This window comes from Anolis carolinensis, unplaced genomic scaffold (assembly GCF_035594765.1).
Source record: "Anolis carolinensis isolate JA03-04 unplaced genomic scaffold, rAnoCar3.1.pri scaffold_13, whole genome shotgun sequence".
Lineage (NCBI taxonomy): Eukaryota > Metazoa > Chordata > Lepidosauria > Squamata > Dactyloidae > Anolis > Anolis carolinensis.
Window position 1 is genome coordinate 273,076 of NW_026943824.1, and position 27,514 is coordinate 300,589.

The 27,514-nt window shown below is 44.0% G+C and overlaps 2 protein-coding genes across 8 annotated transcripts in view; one reads left to right on the forward strand and one right to left on the reverse strand.

Moving 5' to 3' along the window:
- Window positions 1–1,618: 1,618 nt before the first annotated feature.
- Window positions 1,619–9,627, reverse strand: dhrs7b (dehydrogenase/reductase 7B). 4 transcript variants are annotated; one of them, XM_008119371.2, is made up of 8 exons: window positions 9,470–9,526; window positions 6,537–6,624; window positions 4,380–4,555; window positions 4,151–4,266; window positions 3,663–3,873; window positions 3,422–3,514; window positions 2,932–3,084; window positions 1,619–2,479 (listed from the first exon to the last, which is right to left on the reverse strand). In XM_008119371.2, exons 3-8 carry the CDS (start codon window positions 4,528–4,530, stop codon window positions 2,274–2,276), a joined length of 930 nt encoding a protein of 309 aa, XP_008117578.1. In that variant the 5' UTR covers window positions 4,531–4,555; window positions 6,537–6,624; window positions 9,470–9,526; the 3' UTR covers window positions 1,619–2,273. The 4 variants fall into 4 exon arrangements, with proteins under 4 accessions (XP_008117578.1, XP_003226576.3, XP_062820242.1 ...); XM_003226528.4 differs by lacking the exon at window positions 6,537–6,624 and having other exon boundaries at window positions 9,470–9,627; XM_062964172.1 differs by having other exon boundaries at window positions 4,380–6,624; window positions 9,470–9,518.
- An 8,014-nt stretch (window positions 9,628–17,641) lies between these two features.
- Window positions 17,642–27,514, forward strand: part of usp22 (ubiquitin specific peptidase 22) — a 55,966-nt gene continuing 46,093 nt past the window's right edge. For 2 of the 4 annotated variants that reach the window (XM_003226515.3, XM_003226516.3), the window contains exon 1: window positions 17,645–18,070. In XM_003226515.3, the coding sequence (XP_003226563.1) occupies window positions 17,945–18,070 (126 nt within the window). In that variant the 5' untranslated portion in view covers window positions 17,645–17,944. Of the gene's footprint in view, window positions 18,071–27,514 lie in introns of all 4 variants that reach the window. The other 2 variants (XM_008119369.2, XM_008119368.2) reach the window with 2 other exon arrangements.

A 27,514-nucleotide genomic window follows, 5' to 3' on the forward strand; every position in this document is an offset into this window, starting at 1 on the left:
AGAATTCACTTGCGGGGCAATGAGCTTCAAGAAGAGCTATTCTCACAGCTACAGCTCGAGGGTGCATCACTGCAGAGTCTGTGGTGAGACTTGGCCTCTTGAATAGTTGTGGTTCTTTCCTTAATCATTGCGCCAGTAGAGGAATCCCCTTGTCTTTTCCAAAATGTTAACTTTTCTGGCACGTGTACTACTTGACTGTTAAAAAGTAAACAAGGCTTCTTTCAGGTAGCTTACCCCACCTTGCACTTGAATAATTGTGAAGTCAAGAGCATTGAATAATTCTGAGGTCAAGCCAAGTGAGGTAATGAGAGGAATTGACAACTTGCTGTCTTTCAGATACTGGAGTGCAACTACCATTATCCTCCACCATTGACCATGCTCCTTAAGGAATGTCAGTTCCACATAAGTAGGACTGTCAGTTATTCATTCCTTCGGGTTGTGCTATTCAGCCTGCTGACACTACTACTCCATTGGGTCACTGTGAGTTTTTTGGGCTGTCTGACCATGCTCTAGAAGCATTCTCTCCTGATGGCAGGCATCCTCAGAGGTTGTGAGGTTTGTTGGAAACTAGGCAAGTGGGGTTTATATATCTGTGGAATAATGTCCAGGGTGGGAGAAAGAACTATTGTCTGAGGAAAATGTGAGTGTTGCAACTGGCCAACTTGAACAGTAAGGAAGTGTGCAACCTTAATCTTCCCACCCGCAGGTAGATTCCCGGCTGGACGTGGGCGCTGAAGCCTGACCTTTGTGCCCTGTGGTGCGGGACCTTGCAATGGCATCCTCCAAGGCCAAATACGATACTAATTTTAGCCCTGGGAAATGTAGCAGAGCTTACTGTTGCATTGCTTCTGTTTGCAAGGTCAGCTGGGCTGAGGGCTGAGGTCCTGCAACTTTCTTGTAAGGAAGTGGCTTCGGAACAGAGGACACGGTTTTACTTTTTGCAATAATCCCTCCCTCCCTGAGGCTGGTCTTAAAGGATATGATCTCTGGAAGACCCAGTCCCCATTGTAAAACTACACAGCACTTTGAGTATTCACAAAGTATTGTTGCCTTGCTCTGTCTTCATGCGGGCTGGAACCAGAGTCTGTGCAGCTATCTGTATTTAGCACATGGGATGCATCTAAACGTAGTGAAGTTTTTAGTAGTTGGCAAGAAAAGACAAAAGGGACACTTTAGGACTACATAGAGCCCAGCAGCGCAGCGGGTTAAACCACTAAGCTACTGACTGAAAGGTCTGTGGTTCAAATCCAGGGAGTGGGGTGAGTTAGCCCCAGCTGTTAGCCCCAGCTTCTGCCAACCTAGCAGTTTGAAAACACACATGTGAGTAGATCAATAGGTACCACTCTGATGGAAAGGTAACATTGGCGCTGCATGCAGTCATGCCAGTGGCCACATGACCTTGGAGGTGTCTACGGACAAAGCTGGCTCCTTGGCTTAGCAATGGAGATGGGCACCCACCCACCCCCAGAGTCGGACACGGCTGGACTTCTGTCAGAGGAAAACCTTTACCTTAGGGCTCATAGATACTTATGCAAATGGCAAACCAGGCACAAGTTGTGTGACTTCTTGCATGATGGTCACCCAACACCAATTGATGGTAGCACACACAGAGAAAACATTCTTGTTAATGTTGCCCATTTTAATTAGCAAGTCAGGATTGGCTGTAAAGCTGCCTTCCATTTCACAACTAGTCTTGCAATTACAATGTATGGCTGCTCCTTTCTCTGACCTCTAGTAGAAAATCTACCGAGCAGTAAGCCAGTCATATTCTGACGCGGTTGAACATACTGTTCACAAAGGCTTGGGATGCTGATAGCTCTCCTGTTCATGATCGCTGCATAACATGTAGAAGTGCGGTGGGCACACATGCATGACGGGAGACATTTCCAGGTAGAGATGCTGGTAGGAAAGGCAACAGAGAGCCTGCACTTTACTCCCACCCAACCCTTAAATGCAATGACATTAAGAGACATGTAAAAATATCGAGCTGTTATTTACACACTCTTCCAAAGAAAGCCCAGCATGAATGAGTGGAAACGTGTTGGAAGTGCAGCTGATGTTTTAGTTTAGCGCACAGAGCTCCCTTTGGGTTTCTTGACGTTGAGAAGAACCCCTTTTCAGGAGGACAACGGCTAATCTTCAGATCTCATGCTGGTATCCAACGGGATACAGCTCTTCAGGGAAGAGATAAATGCGAGTGTCCATGCTTCCTGCACACGCAGCCCTGCACGCCTTCGGTCTGGCCTCTTCTGCTCACGGTCCGTGGTCTGGGGCTAGGAAGCCTTGGCTTTTCTCTCCTTCTGGGCCCGGGAGGCCATGATGGCGAAGAAGAGCCTGGGGCACAGCGTTCGGAGGTAGACCACCAAAGAAGGCAGAAAACCCGCCACCACCACCTCCTTCCTCTTCTCTCCCACCGCATCGAGCACCACCTGCGCCACCTCTGCTGCCGCCTTGCCTCTGGCCGTGGCCTTGTCCATCACTGAAAGAAGGAGAAACAAGGGAGCGTCTTGAACCACAGGCACGTACGGGGACCAGAAAATGCGCCTTGCCCAGAATGGTTTACCCAGCTGGGGGATTTTAAGAGCTGCTGTCCCAAAAGGTAAATCCATGAGGCACCTCTGTCAAATAGATGTGTGATTTATAGTTCTCTCATTCCAATCATGCCCTCCCTAAATATGCTGATTGTCTCAGAGGCAAGCCAGGAAAAAATAACCTATACACTGCAGAGTCCTTATCAGTTGTCAGCAGAGTTTTACTGCATTGCCTAAACTTGAGCATGCAAACAGATTAGAAAATTAAAACCCCAATCCTGAGCCTCTAGGCTGCCGTCTGCGAAGATAAGATGTTCACATCAGATTTGATTGCCTGGGTTAAGAGCTAGTCAGGCATACACAGTTCAGAAATATATTGCAAAGGCAGCACACTGCTCACCTCCATACTGAGATCCATCTGCGGTGATGGCATTCAGCGACAGGTTGGTCTGGATGTAGCCGGGGCTCACCACGGTCACCACCACACCGTACTGCTCCACTTCTGCTCTTAAGCAGTCGAAAAAGGCCTGGAAGGCATGCTTGGAGGCTGCATCTGGAAGACCAAAGAGGGAGAGGCTCGGTTGCTGAACTACTTGGAACTCAATCATTTCTGCAAGTTTGTAGTCCTCGTCAAGGACTTAGTTGGCAGTGAAAATATTATTTTTTTCTCTCCACTTATTGCTGGCATGGCCACAAACCCCTGTTCTGCTCAGAATTATGGAATCCTGGAATGTCTATACTGTACTTTCAGGTCCCAATCCTGATCTCTTACCTCTGGGACAATACTGAGTTGGTGGCACTTTTCCTGAATGCTGAAACTTCCAAAGCCCATAATAGGAGGAAAGTGTCATTCCTGAATTCGTTGTGGTGCTTGCAAAGAAAGTACTTACATGCGGACCGGAATGGAAGCCCGAATTTCCCTTGAACGCTGCTGATGGCGACAACGTGGCCTTTCCTCCTCCTGATCATGGAAGGCAGAAGAGCTAGAGAGAGGATGAGAACGGTGCCATGAGAAGCGGCCCTTGGTTGCATCCAAGGAGATGCACGTTGGACGCCCGGCCACTGTGGGAATTGAATTCCCAAACACCTGGAGCAGGGCCAAAGCTGGCCCATGCCTGCACTAAACCTTACCTTTGGTCAAGGCAATGGGGCCAAAGTAGTTGGTCTCCATCACTTTCCTGTCGACCTCTATCACCGTCTCCGCGATGGAGCCTCGGTAACTGATCCCAGCGTTGTTGATCAAGATGTCCACGTGATCCACACACTTCAGGATCTCCTCCGCGGCACTCACTACCGCCTTGATGTCCGAGAGGTCAAAGACCACCGTGTGATGCTGATGAGGCTGGTAAAGGGAGAGGGATGGGAGTCAATCACACCGGAAGCTGCACTGCCGCAGAATTGGCCTGGAAGCATTACGCTGTGTCTGTTTTTGTTCCCTGTTATGTATTTTATTGGGCAGTTCGGAGGCGCGAACAAGGCAAGGATGGAAATTTGCCATTCCATGTGTTCCTAATAACCAGATCATACCAATCTTCAAATTGCAAAACGGACCTCCGAAGCTGCACAGTCCTAATAAATAGTGTTTGCAGTTAAACTGCCCGAGGATGAAGTTGACTTACGTTCTTTGTGGGGTCGGCGGTGGCAGAGAGTTCCCGGAGAAGGTCCCGAAGCCTCTCCCCATTCCGGCCACACAGTACCAGTTTCGAGCCAGCGGCATGGAAAGTTTTGGCACACTCTGAGCAAGAAGGAAAGAGCCAGGGAAGAAACAGACACAATCATAATGTAGGAAGAAAAAACACGTGACTTGCTCCTCCTGTGCTGTGACAAACGTCTCTGAGGCAGATGTACCTTTCCCGAGTCCGGACGTTGCTCCCGTGATCACCACCACCGCGTCCTTGAGGTAGGCCTTCGCCCGCATTCGCCGCAGCAGCCAGAAGACGCCATAGAGGCCCAGGCTGCCAAACAGCAGCGGAAGAACGGCCGCGGAGGGGAGACCCATGAGCCGGGCTTTGTGGCTGCTCCTCCTGGATGTGTGAGAAGGAAGCAAAGCAGGAGAACGTCACACCCGGCATTTGCAAACTTCCAACCCTTGCACTGTTTCTGCGTGTTGTTTTCCAGCTTAGCAGCATTTCCCGTTTCTGTTTTTGCCTTGGACAAGAGTCCAAGGAAGCGACTTGGGTAAGACAACTTGCCACCAACTCTCACTGAGCACTTGGACAATGCTGCCTTGCGCCACCTCTCAAATGGATCCACCAGAGAGCCCAGAACATGGCCATACAGCCCGGAAAACACACAGCAACCCAGTGGTTCTGGCCATGAACGCCTTCGACAACCAATATCCTAATGCAAAGACATGCATCAAAACCAGGCTTTGAAGCGGCTGAGGGGGAAAAGGAAGGGGCCTGAGGCTGTTAGGAATGGTGGGAGTTGGAGTACAAAACACCTGGAAGGAAAGTCCAAGTTTGCCCAAGGCTGCTTTAGGGAGAGAAAAAACATGGAAGGGGAAAATATGAAATCCTGCACCTGCGGTACATGGAGTAAATTTGCACACATTGGGTACGTTGCACAGTTTATCCTCTCGGGATAAAAACTAACATCTTTTGCAAGCTTTATCACTTTGGGGTTAGATTTTAGGTGGGAGTAAAATGTTATCCAACGGAACGCCTCTGCAGTTCTTTCCTGGCTTTGGAAATGTCAGAAAATGTTACTCATGCACCTCAGGGTCCAGAGGCCTGTGGTTTTTCAGAGGGAGGGGAGCGAGAACATTGTGGCTTTCCAGGTGCCGAATCCGGCTCCGCCTAACGTTAACACCTGTGCTCCGTAATCACAGCCCAAGGCGAGATGACTAGGAACACGAGAGGCTGTTGCAACACGTTCTGGCCTTCCCTTCTGCAGGAACATCCGTTTCCTATGGAGACAGTCCCAGGTCCAAAAAAAGGAGTGCGAATATTACGTGGTGAAAAAGTAATCCGTCTATATGACTTCACTTGACTGGAAGCCAAGTAAGGCCCTGTAGCTTCAAGGGGTCAAGGGTGATCAGGTGAGATAAGGGGGACACTAGGCAAGGAATGGTCAGGGAGAGTTTGGAGGAGGAACCGATAGTAGAAGGCTCAGCAGTAGAACCAGGGCCTAGCAATGAACAGCAACTCCTTCAGCCAGGTCTTGAGAGAACATCTGGAGAAGGAGCAACAACTCACCCTGCTGCTTAAGGGGGAAAAGAAGGGGCCTGAGGCCAGGAATTGTGGGAGTCGAAGTCCAAACTCCTGGAGGGACGATGTTTGCCCATGCCTGGAGTATACTCTGCCTGTAGTTGGGGGCAGTGGCCCTGGCAGGAATACTAAAACACCATTTTGATTACCTGAAAATAGGGGTGCAGCTTTATGCAAGAAAATACAGCATTTATCTTTGCAAATACCTCCCAGCCCTGTTCTGGGGGCTACAGGTTGCTCTGTTCAAAACAACCCTGAAATATAGCAGGTCTCAGACACATCAACCACACTTCAAGAAACAGCACACCAACCCAAATGCAACAGGCATTTGTAAACAACCAAGGCAGAGCGCACACAGCAAGTGGGGAGCCAACATTTGGAGCCAAAGAAAACTTGCTTCTTCTGCCAGCTATCTGTTAAAACCTACTCTGGAGCTCTTTCTCTTTTCGGTTCTCTAAGCAGCATTTGCATGGAATATATGGCACAGCAAGTGCCCTCTTCACCTGGCAATGTTGCTGGACTACATCTCCCATCATTGCCTATCACTGGCTAGGCAGGCCAGGGCTAATGGGAAACCCAGATAATAATTGAGTTCTTTGCAGAATCCTGTATTCAGGGAATGCATACCTATGCAGCACCAGGTAAATTCGCTAGTCACAACTATGAGACAAACTCCAGTTAAAGCAGAAGGCAGCTACATGCACAGAAAGGGAAGGGGGAGTGATAGACCACCTTTTCAATGGCTGGGCCCAAGTGATACAAGCCTCGGGGTCCGCACTCAGAGAAAATGCCTTACCACAGACTTCAGGAGAAAGGTTTGCCTCGGCTAACCATGGTGCCAGGTCAAGGAGCTCCATCTCATTGCTTTTAGAGGCTCAGTTCTTCTACAGGGAAAAGGTTCAATCAGCAGCATGTTAGGAGGAAATACCGGCACTGCCATTCATGCAACAAAGCCATTTCTACTCCACACTGCATCACCCCGGTGATTGCCAATGTGTATTGTCAAGTGAACCATGCTCAGTTTTCCGTATTATAGCTTTAGGAGAGGAAAGAAAACAAGCTGCTTACGAAGGTGCGAGAAAGTTAGGATTTGATTGGTTTTGTTATCATCAATTATAGGATATATTTAGGAAAGACCATAAAATTGGGTTTGATGAAAAGATATCGGGAGTTGGAAAATATCTTGTAAGTCAGAGCACGGTCCAGAATAACTCCCAGGTACAGTAGAGTCTCGCTTATTCAACATAAGCGGGCCGGTTGAATGTTGGATAAGCAAATATGTTGGATAATAAGGAGGGATTAAGGAAAAGCAGTTCAATACACAGTACAGTAGAGTCTCACTTACCCAACACTCGCTTATCCAACGTTCTGGATTATCCAACGCATTTTTGTAGTCAATGTTTTCAATATATCATGATATTTTGGTGCTAAATTCGTAAATACAGTCATTACTACATAGCATTACTGTGTATTGAACTACTTTTTTGTCAAATTTGTTGTATAACATGGTGTTCTGGTGCTTAATTTGTAAAATCATAACCTAATTTGATGTTTAATAGGCTTTTCCTTAATCTCTCCTTATTATCCAACATATTTGCTTATCCAACGTTCTGTCGGCCCGTTTACGTTGGATAAGTGAGACTCTACTGTAATTACTATGTAGTGATTACTGTATTTACGAATTTAGCATCAAAACTTCGCAATGTATTGAAAAATTGACTACAAAAACATTGACTACTAAAAGGCAACTTGTGTTAGATAATACAGAACATTGGATAAGCGGATGTTGGATAATTTATTATTTTATTATTTATTACATCATTTCTACCCCGCCCTTCTCACCCATCAGGGGACTCAGGGCGGCTTACAATATACATCAGAAACACAGTTTACATCAGATTAAAAGTCATCCAAGATTAAAAATTACAATAAAAATTAAAATATAAATTAAAAACCAGCATAATTATACATCTAAATATACATTTCAGGCGCATTTTTCATGTCCAGGTGGGGGTCTGCCAATGAGTCATATATTCATATTGCAATTCTGCTGTTACTCATGCTCAAATGCCTGCTCCCATAACCACGTTTTTGTTCTTTTTCGGAAGGACAGGAGGGAGGGAGCTTCCCTAATTTCGTTTGGGAGGGCGTTCCATAGGCGGGGGGCCGCCACTGAAAAGGCCCTGTCCCTCATCCCCGCCAGCCGCACCTGTGAGGCTGGCGGGACCGAGAACAGGGCCTCCCAGGAGGATCTCAAATTCCGTGATGGGACATAGCGGGAGACACGTTCGGACAGGTAAGCTGGGCCGGAACCGTTTAGCGCTTTATAGGCTAAAGCCAGCACTTTGAATTGTGCTCGGTAATTGTGCTGGATAAGCGAGACTCTACTGTATTTTGGTGTGCTGCCATACTCCAGTGGGATTCCTTCCCAGGTCAGACTCAGAGCTCAAACAGAAGAGCGGCCTGCCTCCGGGGAGTGTGCTTGCTCCATCAATGTTCAACATTTACACAAACGGCCAGCCACTGCCAGAAGGGACAGGGAGTTTCATCTATGCTGATGATCATGCCATCACCGCTCAAGCAGGGAGCTTTGAATGGGTTTTTCATTATCTGTTGCAGAATCAAAGATTTATGCAGACGAATCTGTGGATCCCTGGGGACAACTATAACGTGTTGACATTGCGGTCGGTGCTCTTTAGTTTTCACCCAAATGTTACTGGACAACATCTCCCATCACTTTTGGTTATCTGCCATGCGGAACTGGGGATAATGGGAATTGCACTCCAACAGAATTTATGGCTCTGATTTGATTTTCAGCTTAAGCCAGGCCTGGGCAAGCTTGGGCCCTCGTCCCGGGTGTTTTGGACTCCAACTCCCAGCATTCCTCACAGCCTCAGGCCCTTTCCTTTTCCCCCTCAGCCGCTTAAGCGGCTGAGGGGGAAAAGGAAGGGGCCTGAGGCTGTGAGGAATGCTGGGAGTTGGAGTCCAAAACACCTGGGACGAGAGCCCAAGTAGGCCCAGGTGTCAAAGAGATGACTTCATGAGTCCATGGTCGGGCCTGAGGCTGTGAGGAATGCTGGGAGTTGGAGTCCAAAACAGCTGGGACGAGAGCCCAAGTAGGCCCAGGTGTCAAAGGGATGACTTCATGAGTCCATGGTCGGGCCTGAGGCTGTGAGGAATGCTGGGAGTTGGAGTCCAAAACACCTGGGTCGAGAGCCCAAGTAGGCCCAGGTGTCAAAGGGATGACTTCATGAGTCCATGGTCGGGCCTGAGGCTGTGAGGAATGCTGGGAGTTGGAGTCCAAAACACCTGAAGGGAAGGCCCAAGTAGGCCCAGGTGTCAAAGGGATGACTTCATGAGTCCATGGTCGGGCCTGAGGCTGTGAGGAATGCTGGGAGTTGGAGTCCAAAACACCTGAAGGGAAGGCCCAAGTAGGCCCAGGTGTCAAAGGGATGACTTCATGAGTCCATGGTCGGGCCTGAGGCTGTGAGGAATGCTGGGAGTTGGAGTCCAAAACACCTGAAGGGAAGGCCCAAGTAGGCCCAGGTGTCAAAGGGATGACTTCATGAGGCCTTGGTCGGGCCTGAGGCTGCGAGGAATGCTGGGAGTTGGAGTCCACCCATTGCAGATCTACCCCAACCCCCTGCTGCCCCCCACCCGCCCAACTCTAGGTCCCATCCTCCCCCACGCGATCCCTTCCCCTAAAAGCCTCCCACTTCCACTCATTACCTGGCAATCACAGTCACCATGCCAAACCCGGAAGCGCCTCGGCTCGCTCGCCTCCCGCCTCCTCCAATGAAAACGCGGCGATCCAGCATGGAGGCGGGGCTCGCAGGGCACTGGCCAATAGGAGGCGGAGAACGCCTTGGCATGACAGCATCCGACCAAAGGGTGTGTTTGGAAGGTGGTGTGCTGCGCTATTTAGACTCCGTCGGGAAACACGGCTCGTCAGTTTTAGTTCCGGCTCAGTAGCCCTTCTGCAAACTGCAAATCCCAGAGTGGAACGATGGCAGTTACGATGGCGCTATAATTCTGTAATCTGGATGGACTCACAATGAAGGATAAGTTTTTAAAACCAACTGGTTTATTGAAAGACTGGAGGCCTTGGTACACTCCTGTAATAGCCACTGAAGAAATATAAACTGATAATATAAGATACATACAGACTGAATTAACTAATAATTATCGGTCATTATTATTATTATTATTATTATTATTATTATTATTATTATTATTATTATTATTATCTGGGCCAAAGTGAATAAGGGGGGGGGGGCAGGAAGACACCATTCCACCATGTCTCCTGTTTCAAAATAACAATATAATAATATATAATACTAACATTATGCTATACTAATAGTATAATATATTGTATATACATATAATATTGATAATAATATTATAATGTAATACAATATAGTAATATTAATAAACTGTTATAACTACATCATATATTACATGTAATATAATATTGCAGTAACAGTGGTATAGTACAATATAGTAATATATAATGCTTATATTCTGCTATGCGGATAATATAATATATTGTATGTACATATATTGATAATATAATCAAATACAATATAATACTAATTATAATACAATATAATAATAATTCTATATTATGTATTACATATAATATTACTTCTAATATTGCAGTAATAGTGGTATAGTACACTGTAGTAGTATATAATGCTTATATTGTGCTATGCTAATAATTTATTTATTTATTTATTTATTTCCAACATTTATATCCCGCCCTTCTCACCCGAAGGGACTCAGGGCGGCGTACAAAATTGGCAACAATTCGATGCCTATACATAATTAAAACAGCTATAAAAAACCAATAAAACAATTAAAACAATATAAAAAATATAAAAACTTATGATTAAAATCCATTCCTCCAAAATCCTCGTGCTGTAGCCGTAAATCATATATATATTGTATGTACATACAATATATATTGTATGTACATACAACTTGTAAGCTGCGCTGAGTCCCCTTCAGGGTGAGAAGGGCAGGATATAAATTTAATAATAATAATAATAATAACAACAACAACAATAAATCTTTATTTATATTCTGCTTTTCTCCCTCACAGGACCCATAGTGGGCTGCTGTGAATTTTCCGGGTTGTCTGGCCATGATCCAGAAGCATTCTCTCCTGACCTTTCACCCACATCTCTGGCAGGCATCCTCAGAGGTTGTGAGGTCCGCTAGAAATAGGCAAGTGGGGTTTATATATCTCTGGAATAATGTCCAGGGTGGGAGAGAAAACTGTTGTCTGCTGGAGTAAAGTGTGAATGTTACAACTGGCAAGCTTGATTAGCATTGAATAACCTTGCAGCTTCAAAGCCTGGTGCTTCCTGCCAGTGTTAGCTGGCCTTGATTGTTTCCTGTTTGGAATTCCTGTTTTCTTAGTGTTGCTTTTTATTTACTGCCCTGATTTTAGAATTCGTTTAATGCTGGTAACCAGATTGTGTTCATTTTGATGGTTTCCTCCTTTCTGTTGAAATTGTCCACGTGCTTCTTGTGGATTTCAATGGCTTCTCTGAGTAGTCCTTTTCTTCTTCTTTATGCAAAAAGAAAAAGATCTGCCAAGGGTTTCCAGCTATTCAGAAACCTGTCCTAATCCCGTCGTAGTCGTGCATTGCCGAACGGACACCAGCATCCCTGCATCTGCCAGCCCTGCAAAGTTCAAACCCAGCCTTGAGCCCCAGGCGTTTTCCCCAGCTGGATGCTCCATATGGCCGCTTGCTCACCGAGCACCGACTTTGAGTTTAAATCACATTTATAACACTACTTAACACATTGGTTGTTCCTGGGTTATAAATGTCATTTCCTAATTGTTTCAATCATAAAAATATTGAAATAGTTGATTAAACTGCCAAAACTTGGGACAACCTGCAACACATTTTGCTCTGGTTTTTCAGTGAATATGTAATTGGGGCTGCTGTGAGTTTTCCCGGCTGTCTGGCCATGTTCCTGAAGCATTCTCTCCTGACGTTTTGCCCACATCTAAGGCAGGCATCCTCAGAGGTTGTGAGGTCTGTTGTTAACTCAGCAAGTGGAATGATGTCCAGGGTGGGAAAAAGAATTCTTGTCTATTGGTGGCTCCCCGGCTGTGGAACACCCTCCCCAGAGATATACGGCAAGCCCCAACCCTTTTGAGTTTTAGAAAAGGCTTAAAAACATGGCTATGTGCCCAGGCTTTTAATGAATAAAGGAGAAAGACAACCCAGACTGTTATATGAATAAAGTAAGAGGATACTGGACGAACGGATTTTAAGCATATGTTTTATATTTTATACTATATTTAATTGGTTGTAATATATTTTTATATGTTGTTTTTAATGATGTGTCGGCATCGAATTGTTGCCAATTGTACGCCGCCCTGAGTCCCTTCAGGTGAGAAGGGCGGGATAGAAATATTGGAAATAAATAAATAAAATAAATAAAGTGGAAATGTTGCCATCGGACCGCTTGATTGGCACCTCTGAGGATGCCTGCCATAGGTGTGGCTGAAATGTCAGGAGAGAATGCTTCTGGAACATGGGAAACTTAGACTAGCCCAGTGAATCCAGCCATGAAAGGCTACGACGAGACAATGATCTGCCTCTTTTCCCGTAGCCAAGAAGCAGAGAGAGAGAGAGGGGAACACTATGCGCTTCCTCCGTTAGGTGGTGCTTTTGGTCCACGTCTGGTGGGGCTGCAGCTCTGCCGGCTGGTTCCCATCAGCCGTGTCCCACTCCCTTGTCCGCCTCCTCCGTCCCTCCATCCCTGCCAAGGAAGGGCTTTGGGGCCGCATATGGCGGGTGGGCACACGAGGCAGGTGTCATGGGATGCAGCCCACTCTTGGAAGGCTCCTGCTTGGCAAAGCAACGCATCAAGGCAGTGCCTCCCTTCCCATCTTGCAAGGAAACAGATCTCATACATGAACACCCCTCTTTTGATACATCTATATTTAAACATTTAAAGAAACGCAGCTTAAGCAATCCTTGCCTCTTTCCTTTTGTGTTTGAAGCAGCAGCTCATGCTCTCGCATCTGCTTTGGAATTCAGGCAGCGCATCATGCCTCCTCAAGGTCACGGTCCCTTTGCCTTTCGCAGCCCTTCCCTCCTCTTTCAAAAGCTTGAGCAATGGTTTTAGGGTGCGTTTTTCTCCCAGGTAAGCTTCACTCATTGGAAGGCATAGATCTGTTCTGCTAAAATAAAAAAGGACATTCTCATTGCTTAGTTTCTCCATACCTCACAACCTCTGAGGATGCCTGCCATAGATGTGGGTGAAACGTCAGGAGAGAATACTTCTAGAATATGGCCATACAGTCCGGAAAACATACAACAACCCTGACATTTTCATTGTGTTGTTGAAGGCTTTCATGGCCACGATTACTGGGTTGCTGTGAGGTTTTTTTGGGCTGTATGGCCATGTTCCAGAAGCACCCCCTCCTGACGTTTTGCCCACATCAGTGGCAGAGATGCTTCACAACCTTAGAGGACATCTGCCACGGATGTGGGCGAAGCGTCAGGTTCTGGAACATGGCCATAAGGCCCAGAAAACTCACAGCAACCCAGGCATTTTCATCTCTGGCCCAAAGAAAGGATTTTTAAATAAGCTAAAGCTAAAGAAATACATTACCCAGAAAGGGAAGCTCGACACAAATCATTCTCAGAAACATAGGCCTTATTTTTTAACTTTTCATGGATTTTAACTGAATTTTAATACTGTTAGGTTTAATTTTGTTTTAATGTTTGCATATTTGTATATTTTAAAGTATGCAGTCATACGTTTAATTGTAAGCCACTTTGAGTCTCCTTCAGGAGAGATAAAGCGGGGTATAAAGAGACATAATAATCATAATAATATAAAATAATTCAGTTTCAGAATGCAGATTGAACTGGATTATATGAGTTTACACCAGGCATGGGCAAACTTCAATAACACTGGAAAAAAAGGGGAATTCCAGACAGGAAACAATCCGGGCTAGCTAACACCTCCCAACAAAGGATTCCCCCAGGCAGGGAGCAGCCAGGATTTGAAGCTGCAAGGCCATTCAGTGCTAACCAAGGTGGCCAATGGCAACATTCATACTTATAGCACTTTTAACTTCCTCATGTTTACAAGACTTACTTAACGCACTTTTGACCAGTTCATTTTTATGACTTTATTGCTGGGTTTTAACTTGTGTTCTATTAATGATTGTGATTTTACTTTCTGCCATTTTTTTTCTTTTAAATTTCATTCGCGTGTTTTTCAGCAGGTGATGTTATTGTATGTTCGTTTCGTATTTGTAAGCCGCCCCGAGTCCCCTCAGAGAGATGGAGGCGGGGTACAAAAATAAAATGATGATGATGATGATTGCCTCCAGCAGACAAGAGTTCTTTCTCCCACCCTGGGCATGCCACACCTCCCAACAAAGGATTCCCTCAGGCAGAAAGCAGCCAGGGTTTGAAGCTGCAAGGCTATTAAGTGCTAACCAAGGTGGCCAATGGCAACATTCCCACTTGCCTCCAACAGACAAGAGTTCTTTCTCCCACCCTGGGCATCATTCCACAGATAAAGAGTTCCCAACGGACCTCTCAACCTCCGAGGATGTCTGCCAACACCTGTTTCGGCAGGCTTTTGATTCCTGTTATTGATGTTTTTAAAATATGTTTTTAAGATGTTTTTAAGACATTTTTAAATTGTTAGGTTTTAGCCTGTTCTTGTAAGCCACCCTGAGCCCTAGGGGAGTGGCGGCATATAATAATAATAATAATAATAATAATAATAATAATAATAATAATAATAATAATAAATAATAATAATAACAACAACAACTTTATTCTTATACCCCGCCCCATCTCCCCGAAGGGACTCGGGGCGGCTTACATGGGGCCATGCCCGGACACAACAGTATAAAAGCAAAAGCAGAACAACGTACGAATTTAAAAAAGCTTGAATTTGGAAGGATTATCAAATTTCAGTATGTTTCAAGGTTCACCAAGTGGCATTAGATAAGGACACATGTGAAATGAATGCATTTAACCTTAATATAAGTTTGAATAATAAATAAAAAAAAAAAAATAAATAGATGTGGGTGAGATGTCAGGAGAGAATGCTTCTGGAACATGGCCAGACAGACTGGAAAACTCACAGCAACCCATTTTAACAACATTTTCTTTTTTTAAAAAAAATAAGGCTCCAAATGTGCCTGAAAGGCATAATTGGGAGATATTTCCAAGAACTTTCACAGGGGCTTTTTGGAGTCTGCTTTGCGGCTGCTCAGATGCCTGGAGAGCCTTGCCGGAATGAATGGCTGTGGTCCCCAAAGGCCGCGGAGCCATGTGCTCAATGGCAGGCAATGAAATCCAACCGTGCATTAGCCAGGCCTTAATGGGCTCGTGCGGCACAAACCCCGGCTCTCTTCAGCCGTCGGGAAAACCCTGAAAGTTAATGATTTAAATGCCGGGAATTAAGGCGCATTGGGTTACCCACTGGTGGCTCTTTTCCCTGCCAAGCTCTCCCATTGATATCTATTGTCTTTCCTGGGAATCTTTCGGACTGTCTGGCCATGCTCCAGAAGCATTCTCTCCTGACGTTTCACCCACATCTGTGGCAGGCATCCTCATAGGTTGTGAGGTATACCTTATTTATTTATTTTATTTATTTATGGCAGTATTTCTTCCCAGCCCTTCTCACCCAATAAGGGGATTCAGGGCGGCTTACAAGTATGAAACACACATATAAACAATTACAATTTAAATTATTCATTCATTCATTCATTCATTCATTCATTCATTTATTATTTAAACTTATATGCCCGAGGGGAGTGGCGGCATATAAGTTTAAATAATAAATAAATAAATAAATAAATAAATAAAGATTTCAATTCAATTTAAAATTAAGTTACAGTAGAGTCTCACTTATCCAACATAAACGGGCCGGCAGAACGTTGGATAAGTGAATATGTTGGATAATAAGGAGAGATTAAGGAGAAGCCTATGAAACATCAAATTAGGTTATGATTTTACAAATGAAGCACCAAAACATCACGTTATACAACAAATTTGACAGAAAAAGTCGTTCAATACGCAGTAATGCTATGTAGTAATTACTGTATTTATGAATTTAGCCCCAAAATATCACAATGTATTGAAAACACTGACTACAAAAATGCGATGGATAAGCGAGTGTTGGATAAGTGAGACTCTACTGTATTTCTTCCCAGCCCTTCTCACCCAATAAGGGGACTCAGGACGGCTTACAAGTATGAAACACACATACAAACAATTACAATAACATTTCAATTCAATTTAAAATTAAGTTACATTAAAACATTCATAAAATACACATGTAAACACACATTTAGGCACTTCACCCACTACACTGTCAAATTAACGCAGTTCGACACCACTTGTAGCTTAATATAGATCGCATTAGTTATGCCGGTTTTTCGTAATAACTCTCGAGCAACCAGAAACTGCATTTATCTAGCAACTATCATTTATTATTATAATTGATTTCTAATTTTTTTTCGCTTGTGTTGGTTAGATAATCCATTGCATATCACTTTTTTTCCTTTTTAAAATGTATTATTACTTTCTTTTTAATTTTGTTTACCTTGAATTAAAGAAAATACTTTAAAATCCTTAGATCACACATACATATACATAAATATATATAATTAACGATCATGGAAACTAGATCCAAGTATTTTGATATATACATGTATGTATACACATATATGTATGTGTACACATATATGTGTGTGTGTATATACATTATATATATATATATACGTATGTGATAGATCTATATATATACATATGTATATATACATATATGTATATACACATGTGTATATATATATGTACACACATGTATATACACATACGTGTTTTAATAGATCTCTATACTGTAAATATATATATATATACAGATCTATTTCTCCTTTAATATCCCAGTCTATATCATAGTCCATCTATCACTAGGGTAACCAAGTAGCTGCAGAGAAAAGCGGATATGACAGCAGCACCGATTCGCCCCTCCCACTTCCAATGGATTCAGAGGCCGTCCTCCGTGTGACATCTTTCAAGCTGACCAATCAGCGCCGCTTCCTACCCTCATGACGCGAGAGCGGCAGCCGGTTCCTCCAATCACAACACGCTTCTCCTCCCCCCGCCCTTTTCCTTAACTCCCTTTGTCAATCAACGGGGGAGAGGGAACGGCTGTGGTTTTTTTGTCTCTTTTTGAGGGGCAGCGGGTTCCACCAATGGGAAATAGGAGAGGGCGGGACTCCGTCGGAGATGCACCAATAGCGCCTCCGTCGTAGGCGTGGTTGTTTTTTTTATTATCTCCCCCTCCTTTCATTTCGGATTCCTTTTGAGGGGCAGCGGCTTCCACCAATGGCAAGCAAGAGAGGGCGGTACGCAGTGTCGGCGGCGCACCAATACGGTTTCCCTTTTGGTTCTTTTTTTTTTTAATAATCCCCCTCCCTTTTCCACTCAATACACCCCTATTCCTTGGGTGACTTGGTTCGTGCCGCGTATGTGCTCCGGGCTGAGGCGGACGGTGCCATTCAGCGCAGAAGGGGTGTTGAAAGCAGCGTAGGCGACGCTTCCTCTCTGGTGTTATTTTTTTTATTATTATTATTACCACCTCCCCGTGGAAGACCCCCCTATTCCGTGGGTGGACTGGTCCGCGCCGCCTGTGCGGGCCTGGCTGAGGCGGACGGTGCCATCGAGCGCGGAGGGGGGCTAGCGGAGGAGGTGTGGAGATTTAAAGAGACAGCGGCGCCTGAAGAGAGCGGAGGCGGCGGAGGCGAACACACCCCTCGGCAGCGGCGGCCTCCATGAGGTAGAAGGCGCCCCCGTCGCCACTGCCGCCGCTTTGTTCCGGATTGGGGCTGAGGAGGAGAAGGAAGGAAGGAAGGAAGGAAGGAAGGAAGGAAGGAAGGAAAGGAGGAGGCGGAAGAGGAGGAGGAGGAGGAGGAGGAAGGCGCCGCCGCCGCCGCCGCTCCTGCTGCTGTGCTTCTCCTCCTCCTCCCTCAGGGGCGCTCCTCACTGCGGCGGAGGCGGACCAGGCCCCGGCTGAAGAGGGACTGACGGAGGGCCTCCGCCTCCCTCCCTCCCCGCCCGGTTCCGGCCCCGGCCCCAGCCCCCTCCTCGCTCGTGGCGGCGGGGCGGGGGCCGAGGGAGGGTTGATGTCTCCGGGCCCCCGGACATGAGTCCGCCGGCCGCCGGGTGCTGCCATGTGACCGGCTTCAAGGTGGAGAACTGGAAGCAGAACCTGCGCGTCATCTACCAGTGCTTCGTCTGGAGCGGGTCCGCCGAGGCCAGGAAGAGGAAGGTGAGCCCAGCACACACACACACGCACGCACGCACACAGGCGTCAGCCTTTTACATATACATACACATACACATACACAGGCTTCTTCCTTTTACATATATACACACACATACATATACACAAACACAGGCATCTTCCTTTATGTACATAAACACACACACAGGCTTCCTCCTTTACATACACATACACATATATACACACACACACAGGCTTCTTCCTTTATGTACATACACACATACACATATATATACACAAACACAGGCATCTTCCGTTTACATATATACACACACACATACATATACACAAACACAGGCTTCTTCCTTTATGTACATAAACACACACACAGGCTTCCTCCTTTACATACACATACACATATATATACACACACACAGGCATCTTCCGTTTACATATATACACACACATACATATACACAAACACAGGCATCTTCCTTTTACATATATACACACACATACATATACACAAACACAGGCATCTTCCTTTATGTACATAAACACATACACAGGCTTCCTCCTTTACATACACATACACATATATACACACACACACAGGCTTCTTCCTTTATGTACATACACACATACACATATATATACACAAACACAGGCATCTTCCGTTTACATATATACACACACACATACATATACACAAACACAGGCTTCTTCCTTTATGTACATAAACACACACACAGGCTTCCTCCTTTACATACACATACACATATATATACACACACACAGGCATCTTCCGTTTACATATATACACACACATACATATACACAAACACAGGCATCTTCCTTTTACATATATACACACACATACATATACACAAACACAGGCATCTTCCTTTATGTACATAAACACACACACAGGCTTCCTCCTTTACATACACATACACATATATATATACACACACAGGCTTCTTCCTTTATGTACATAAACACACACACAGGCTTCTTCCTTTACATACATACACACATACACATATATATACACAAACACAGGCTTCTTCCTTTACATACATACACATACATATACACAAACACAGGCATCTTCCGTTTACATATATACACACACATACATATACACAAACATAGGCTTCTTCCTTTATGTACATAAACACACACACAGGCTTCTTCCTTTACATACATACACACATACACATACATATACACAAACACAGGCTTCTTCCTTTACATACACACACACATACATATACACAAACACAGGCATCTTCCTTTTACATATATACACACACATACATATACACAAACACAGCCTTCTTCCTTTATGTACATAAACACACACACAGGCTTCTTCCTTTACATACATACACACATACACATACATATACACAAACACAGGCATCTTCCTTTACACACAGACACTGTAGAAGGCCTTGTAATAATCATAAAGAGAGGTGGGTAATACATATTACTGTATTATTATATAGTAATATATTGTTATTATTATTATCATCATCATTATTATTATTGGGAGCATGCACCCTTTGTATTGTATCCATAAAGTGAGGTGTGTAATACATAATGATAACACCACACAGGCATCTTCCTTTATATACATAAACACACACACACACAGGCATCTTCCTTTACATACATACATACATACATACACTCACACATATACACACACAGGCATATTCCCTTAACATACATACATACACACAGGCACCTTCCTTTACATTCAGACACTGTTGAAAGCCTTGTAATAGTAGTGATAATAATAATAATAATTTTGAAACCATAAAGAGGTGGGTAATACATATTATTATATTATTATAGATGATGATGATGATTATTATTATTATTATTATTGGGTGCATGCACCCTGTGTTGAAAGCCTAATAATAATAATAACAACAACAACAAAAATGCATAAATAAAGTGAGGTAAGTAATACATAGTAACACACACATACAGGCACCATTCTTTACATACACAGACACACAGAGGCGTCATCCTTTACACAAACACACAGGCATCTTCCTTTACATATACACACACTTTATTTATTTACTTACTGCATTTTTAACCTGCTCCATCTCAACCCCAGAAGGGACTCAGAGTGGCTTCCGAATTGGCTATATTCAATGCTGTATTCAACATAAAAAGATACAAATACAGTATGCATTAAAATCATAAAATATTATTATATAAATACATGAAATAAGCAGTTAAACATTGCACATAGACCCGAAATCATAATCCATAAACGTTCCTATTATTATTTATTTTTATCCTGTTTTTCTCCCATGGGTGGGATTCAAAGTGGTGAACAGTGATTAAAACAACAAAAATGTACATGACACAAGAAGTGCAACACCATAACCCCAAATGAAACGGGTAATCAAATAGCACATTGCATAAGCCATATACAACAAGCTTAATAAATATGACATGTACCATTAAAATTCCTTGGGCCTCAGGCCACTGAGGTTATTCATAAAAACATTGTACTAAAGATCCTAGAAGCTCCACTTCTTTAGGCCGTGTAAACATTGCCAAGTCCAGTGATGTGCCTTATCAATAGCTGCCTGGTCATTGTCTATTACAGGTTATCGGGAAAGGCCTGATTCCACAGAAAGTTTTTTACTTGTGAGCAAAAGGCCTGTAACGAGGGGGCCGCTTGCACCTTTGTTACTGGCCAGAGCTGCGGGGCCACCACCAAGAAGGGAAGGCTTTCTCTCTCTCTCGTTCCCACCAACTGCACTTGTGACGGTGGTGGGACTGAGAGAAGGGCCCCTCCTGATGATCTCAGGGCTCGTGTGGGCTGGTAGGAGGAGATGTGGTCCTTCAAGTAGGCTGGGCCCGAACCGTTTAGGACTTTATAGGCTAGCACTAGCAGCCTAAATTGCACCCAGAAACAAACTGGGAGCCAGTATAGCTTCAGGAGCCAGTGTAGCTGCTTCAGGAGCAGAGTAGTTCTTTCCCTATATCCTGCCCCTGTAAGCAGTCTAGCCACTGATCGTTGTATTGTCATGTGCTGTTCTGTAAACCGCCCTGAGTCCCTTGTGGGAGATAGTGGCAGGATATAAATGAAGTTATTATTATTATTGTGTTACATTCCATTCACTTCATGGCTGCATGTTGCCCTGCACTACTCTCCAAACGCTTGGTTCCATACCCAGGTTTTAACTTTCATCCTAAAGGCCAGGAAGGAAGCAGGGAGCGAATCTGATTTCGCTACGAAGGGACTTCCACTGTTGAGGGCCCACCACTGAGAAGGCCCTGCCCCTCGTCCCCACCAGATGCACCTGTGCAGAAGGTGTGACTGAGAGCAGGGCCTCCCCAAAAGATCTTAATGTCCGAGCTGGTTCATAGGGGAAGATACGTTCGGACAGGTAAGCTGGGCCGGAACCCTTTAGGGCTTTATAGGCAAAAGCCAGCACTTTGAATTCTGCTCGGTAGCAGACTGGTAGCCAATGGAGCTGATGCAGCAGGAGAATTGTATGTTTCCAATGAGAAATCTGGCTGCTCCCCGTTGGACTACTTGAAGCTTCTGAACAATCTTCAAAGGCAGCCCCACGTAGAGCGTGTTGGAGTAGCCTATTCGAGATGTAACAACAGCGTGGACCACCATGGCCAAGTCTGGCTTCTCAATGTATGGGCGCAGGAGTTTTAATTGTGCAAAATCTGCCCTGGCCACTGCTGGAACATGGGATTCCGGGCTCAGCGATGAATCCAGGAGAACTCCAAGCTGCAAAGCTGTATTTTCAGGGGGAGTGTAACCCCACCCAGCATAGGCTTTACATATACACACAGGCATAGCCTTTTCTTCCTCCACCCCCAAAGTAGGGCCCAGACAGGCAGTGCCTCTCTCCTTCCCTCCCCAACCCCTGCTTGGGTTGGGGGTGGGGGTGGGGCAGGATTCCGCCTCCTCCTCCACCCTGTTTCCAAATAGGCCTCCCTTTGGAGACCCCCAGGACCCCCCACCCCTTCATCTTCCTCCTTCTGTAGTAATTTGGGAGAGAATGGAAGTGGGAAGGGGTTTCTAGTGTCCTTTAAGTTTAGAATGTAAGAGATGGAGGAGGAGAAGGGGGGAGAAGAGACCCCCTCTTCTTCATCCTCCTCCTCCTCCTCCTCTTGTAGGTGTTTGGTAGAGGATGGAAGTGGGAAGGGGTTTCCAGGGGGTCTTTTGTTTAGGGGAGGGGGTTGAAGAAATGGAAGAGGAAAAGGACCCCACCCCTTCATCTTCTTCCTCCTCTTCCAGGGGTTTCCAGTCCCTCAGGAGGGGGTTTTTTTTCCAGGGAGGAGGATGAACTGATAGAGGAGACTCCCCTTCCTCTTTCCTCTGCTGTAGATGGTGGGAAGGGGTTTCCAGCCTCCCCAGGGGTCCTCTTGTCCGAGAGAAGAGGGGCTTCAGTGATGGAGGAGGGAAGGAGAGTGAGAAGAAGGGATATCCAGTCCCTCTTGAGAGGAAGGGTGGGGTAAAAGATAACAGAGGAGGCTCCTCTTCCTTTTCCTCCTCCTCTTCATGCTCCTGTAGGCGTTGAAGGGAAATGGGAAGAGATTTCCAGTCTTCCAGGGGACCTTTTGGGGTGAAAAGGTTGCTTTCAGAGACAGAAGAGATTCCTCCTCCTTTCCATCCTGTTTCTGCTTCTGTTGGGAAGGGAATGGGAGTGGGAAGGGGTTTCCAGTCCCCCAGAGGGGCCTTTTCCGAGAGGTGTGTGTTTTTTTAAAGAGATGGATGAGGAAGGGGAGGTGTCCTCTCCTCTTCCTTTTCCTCCTCTTCCTGGTGCTGCTGTAGGTATTGGGAAGGAGGGAGGCTTTCCCGGAATCAGACAACTGCAGAGCAAGGGGGGGGGGGAGAGGAGGAGGAGGGATAAGCAGGAGGGAGAGAGATTTGGGAGGACCCAGGGCTTTCCCTGGGCAAATGACACCTCCGGCCTGCTTTTGTGCAGGGGACGGGGTTGGCTTTGGCGTTGGAAGAGGGAGTTTATTTCAGGCCTGATCAGGGCAGAGAAAGATCAATATTTGTATGTTTATAGAAGGAAGGGGTGAGGAGCTGGAGCCTGTCTTTCCCCTCCAGTGGGTGGTTCTCTTGGGTTGAGTTATTGGGATGGTTTGGAGGGGGATGGGGTCAGATGGTTGTCCAGCGGTTGAGGGAAAGGATGCGGGAGAAGGCTGGACTGGCAGGCAAAGGAAATAAATCATGCCTCCAACATCACAATAGCTGGAAATGGGTCTGCGAACAATTTCTGTTGAGCAGTTTCCCCACTCCTCCTTTTGCATCATATGCGTCATACAGGAGAGCAGAGACCTCAGCAGGAAGGAAAAAAAAATATATTAAGCAATTCATTAGGAGGTGTTTCAGTTATGTTTACTACCTTATTGTCTAGCTTGTGTAGACAATAAGGAAAATCACATTAAAGGTGCATAGTAAAGTGCTTTTGTTTGATTGACCGTTATATGCTGTATACATTTCCCTCCGCCTTACATGTTTTCTAACAATTTCTTACATGCTTCTTCCTCTTCCTTTCCCATGATACTGTTTTTTGTTTGGAGCGGGCCTTATCTACAATGTCATGCATGAACATTTATGAAAGCCAGGCCCATAAATTGGGAAGCAATATATTCAATTTTTTAAAAGTTCCAATGACTACACTAATATAGATGCACATATTCAAGGTTTTGTTTCATGGTAGGGGTCAGTATCGTGATGTTGGTACTAGGAGTGAATAATTTAGGATTCTGATGTGTTTGTGTAACATTTGTAGGTCAGCAAAATGTAGTGATTTCTTTGAGAAACATTGCCAGTACATGGATAGTGGCATATACTGCGTCTGGAGTAGGGTGGGGTGGGCTCTGTCTTTGGAGGTCTTTAAACCGGGATTGGATGGGCATCTTTCAGGAGTGTTGTCCTGTGATTCCATATTTGTGCATGGCACAGGATTAGATTACGTGGTCCTTGCAATTTTCCCAAGAGTCTATAAACCTATGAAAAGGGCCTTGAGAAGATTATGCAGTCACCGTTATACATCAGGTGATATTCTGTGAGACAGGCCTTTCTTTTGATGTTAGTAAGGCTGTGAGGTATTTGCCTGCTTATCCAAACTGCCATGACTATGTGTTTTTCTGCCTAGCGTTCAGTTGTTTGCGAGTTTTAAAATTTTGGCAGTGAGCCATTCCTATCCACCTATTGGAGTCCTAAAAGATCTGCAGATTACTAAACCTTGATCTTCACATGCAGTAGAATGTGGAGGGATAACAGAGTGGTCTGTGCTCCTTTAGACTGCAGGCATGGGGCAGCATTTTTGAACGATTCCTCATCACAAAAAGCCTTTCCTGTTGATGGAAAATGAGCATAATAGGGGGAGGGGTCTTTGCTCAGACTTTCTCTGCTGTGTCTAGGTCTTCTGATGTAGAGGGAATTCATGAATGTGATAGCCTGCCTGCGGTCTCAAGGCTAGCAATCTCCTTTCCACCTCATTCTGCTGCATGAGTAGATCCAGATAATTCCATTCAGGACTGAGAGCTAACAGCCCATGTACCCTTTATGGTAGTTCAAAAGAGAGTTTAAATGTCTTGCTATGTTTGTTGACAATCGTCATTGTGGAAGTTATTTGGATGTTCAATCAAGAGATGAAAAAATGGGATTCTTAATGTTTTATGTTTCCAGCAGTCTATTCAACGTTTAGCAATATTTATTTTCAGTCTTTATTTTCAGTTTTACTTTGTTATAAAAATTAAAACAATACTGATTTGAGAGTCTGAACCATTAAAAGAAATCGACTTTTGCTCTCAGCTAAGATGATATGTATTCTTGACATCAGTTTCATCATGGGTGATTAAGAGTAGGGGGAAAAAAACAAGCATTTTTGGTAGTAGCATCTTGACGATTCACTGTTTCCTTCTACAAGTTCATACTGGACAATGTAGATGTGATTTAGGAGATGATTCTTTGTTATCTGTCGTAATAAAACATAATTTTAATGCAAAAATTGAAAGAAAAAATGAATTACAGAGGCCTGAAATCATAGGCCTGCACTCAGAAACTGAAGGAATGCATACATGCCACCCTCTGGTCAGTTCATACTAGTGATATTATGAAGAGCTTATAATATAAAACCAGTAACTTAAACTGTTGTGGTCTAAAAGAAATGAAACCCTGGAAAAGCCTGTATTTCTATGTACTATTCAATGAATTATATAGGCATTGTGTCATTTGATTTTCAGGTATCCATCTTCCTTTTTTCTTTCTAGGTCTTGTATCTTAAAAATCCAGATATCAGTTTAAACTGCAGGGGGCAGAAAGTGTCAATTTTTGCTTCCTTGTTTGGCTGCTAACATTGTTTTTTGCCTTACATTTCAAAACGTTGTTTGGGTACTGTTAGGTTTTAAAAAATACATTATTCCCTATATACCCTCCCTAGTTAAGACACTTCCCTTGGCTTGAATTCTTAATCTATTGCTTTATGAACATAGAAGCAGTATCATCTTCTTGGATAAGGGAAACTGAATATTTAGTCAAGTGACAGTATGAGTTCTTGATTCTTGACTTAATGCAAAAGGGAGAAAGATATGCGTTGGCAATCAGGTTGCATATTAAGAAATTGATAATGTATGTGACTATCAGAATTGCTGCCACTGACAATTTCATTTATGCAAATACACATTTTGATGGTGGAATCTCTTTAAGGTTGACATGGATGCATTTTACTGTAAGGATTCGAAATGCATGTTTCTGAAGCATTTTACTCTTAGAAGGGTGATGTAAATAGAACTGACTGGAAAGAAAGGAAGAGTGAGTAAGCTGACTTAATTTGTCCAATCTGTCTGTAGCTTCTGGGATTTGTATACTTCCCTCTGGAACTGTGGTGGATTTTGATCCTTTGCTCATGGCTGATATGTCTCTGTACTTTACAGTATGGTGAAATGAATCCTGTGGATGGTTATCTTGTGCTTTGTACATTCAGCACTGAAGAGCAAGTTGACCTGACTTCTCTGAATGCTGCGGTGATGGAAAAGATAGGACTCGTATACCAGTTGATTACTGCCTATTATTTGACTCATCAGTTTTAGACAACTTTTTAGAGATAGGACCTTGTCTTTTATATTTAAAAAGTTCATCATCATGTACTTGATTATAAAGGCTAGGATGCTTATTTAGGAACAAAAACCACCTTTAAAAAAAGTTTTTATGTTGTTAGTGATCTAAACAATAAAAAATACAGATGCTGAATTGTTTGGACTTTGAATTTATTACAACTAATTATATCTTATGTATGTATTTTAGTGCGATTATATTCTATGATATTGATCGGGCTTGTCCCCATGTAATCCGCTCCGAGTCCCGTTGGGGAGATGGAGGCGAAATACAAAAATAAAGTTGTCATTTTATTATTATCATCTTATATATAATTGCTGTATAGCTTGATGGCTGAGATCCTACATCCTTGTCTAGCTCCGCGTGCACAGTTTCATGTCCTTCTGTGACCCGGCAGATGTTGAGACCTAGGAGCGGCTTCTGCTGTTGTTACTTACTGGTGGAGAAGGGAAGGAGGGGAGGCCATTCAGACCATGGAGAAGCAGCTGATCTCACTTCAGTTGCAGAGAGAGGAAATGAGGGTCCACTTTCACATGGAGCCCAGCTGCCTTTTCCTTTCCTTGGAAGCTCAGGATAGTAGCTGCATCATCGTGGACTTCTTCTCTCCTCCCCTTCTGTACCGTCTCCTCCCAGGATTTAATGCTGCTGGATGGTGGGAGGTTTTGAATCCAAGTGCAAGGGCAAGTGAATAGCCCTCTTTTCCCCATCCAAATCAGGTCTAATATACACATAATAAACTAGCAGCCAGTGTCATGTTATATTATTAGAATGGAAACATATTGGTTGGAATTCTTTTATTGATATATTTATTTATTTATTTATTTTTCAAACTTATATGCCGCCACTCCCCTAGGGCTCTGGGCGGCTTACAAGAACCGGCTAAAATCAACAATTTAAAAACTTCTTTAAAACATCTTTAAAAAACATCTTAAAAACATCCTAAAAGCACCTTTTAAAACATCAATAACAGAACTCAAAAGCCTGCCGAAACATTCAACAGCCTGATTTATTCTGTCTAAAATGCTGTTATCAGAATACCGTATATACTTGAGTATAAGCCAAGGCACCTAACTTTACCACAAAAAAACTGAGAAAACATTGACTCCAGTATAAGCTGAGATACCAATAAAATTACATTAATTGAGGCATCAGTAGTGTAAATGTTTTTGAACCTTTACATCAAACTGTAATTTAAGATATAACCGTTCAACTTTGATTAAATCATTATTTTCATCTTCTTCAATGTAAATGTGCTTATGTTCCCTTTTAATGATAGAGTGAAATAAATATAATAATAATAATAATAATAATAATAATAATAATTGCAGTAAAATAATAAATGTATTAATAATAAAAATAGA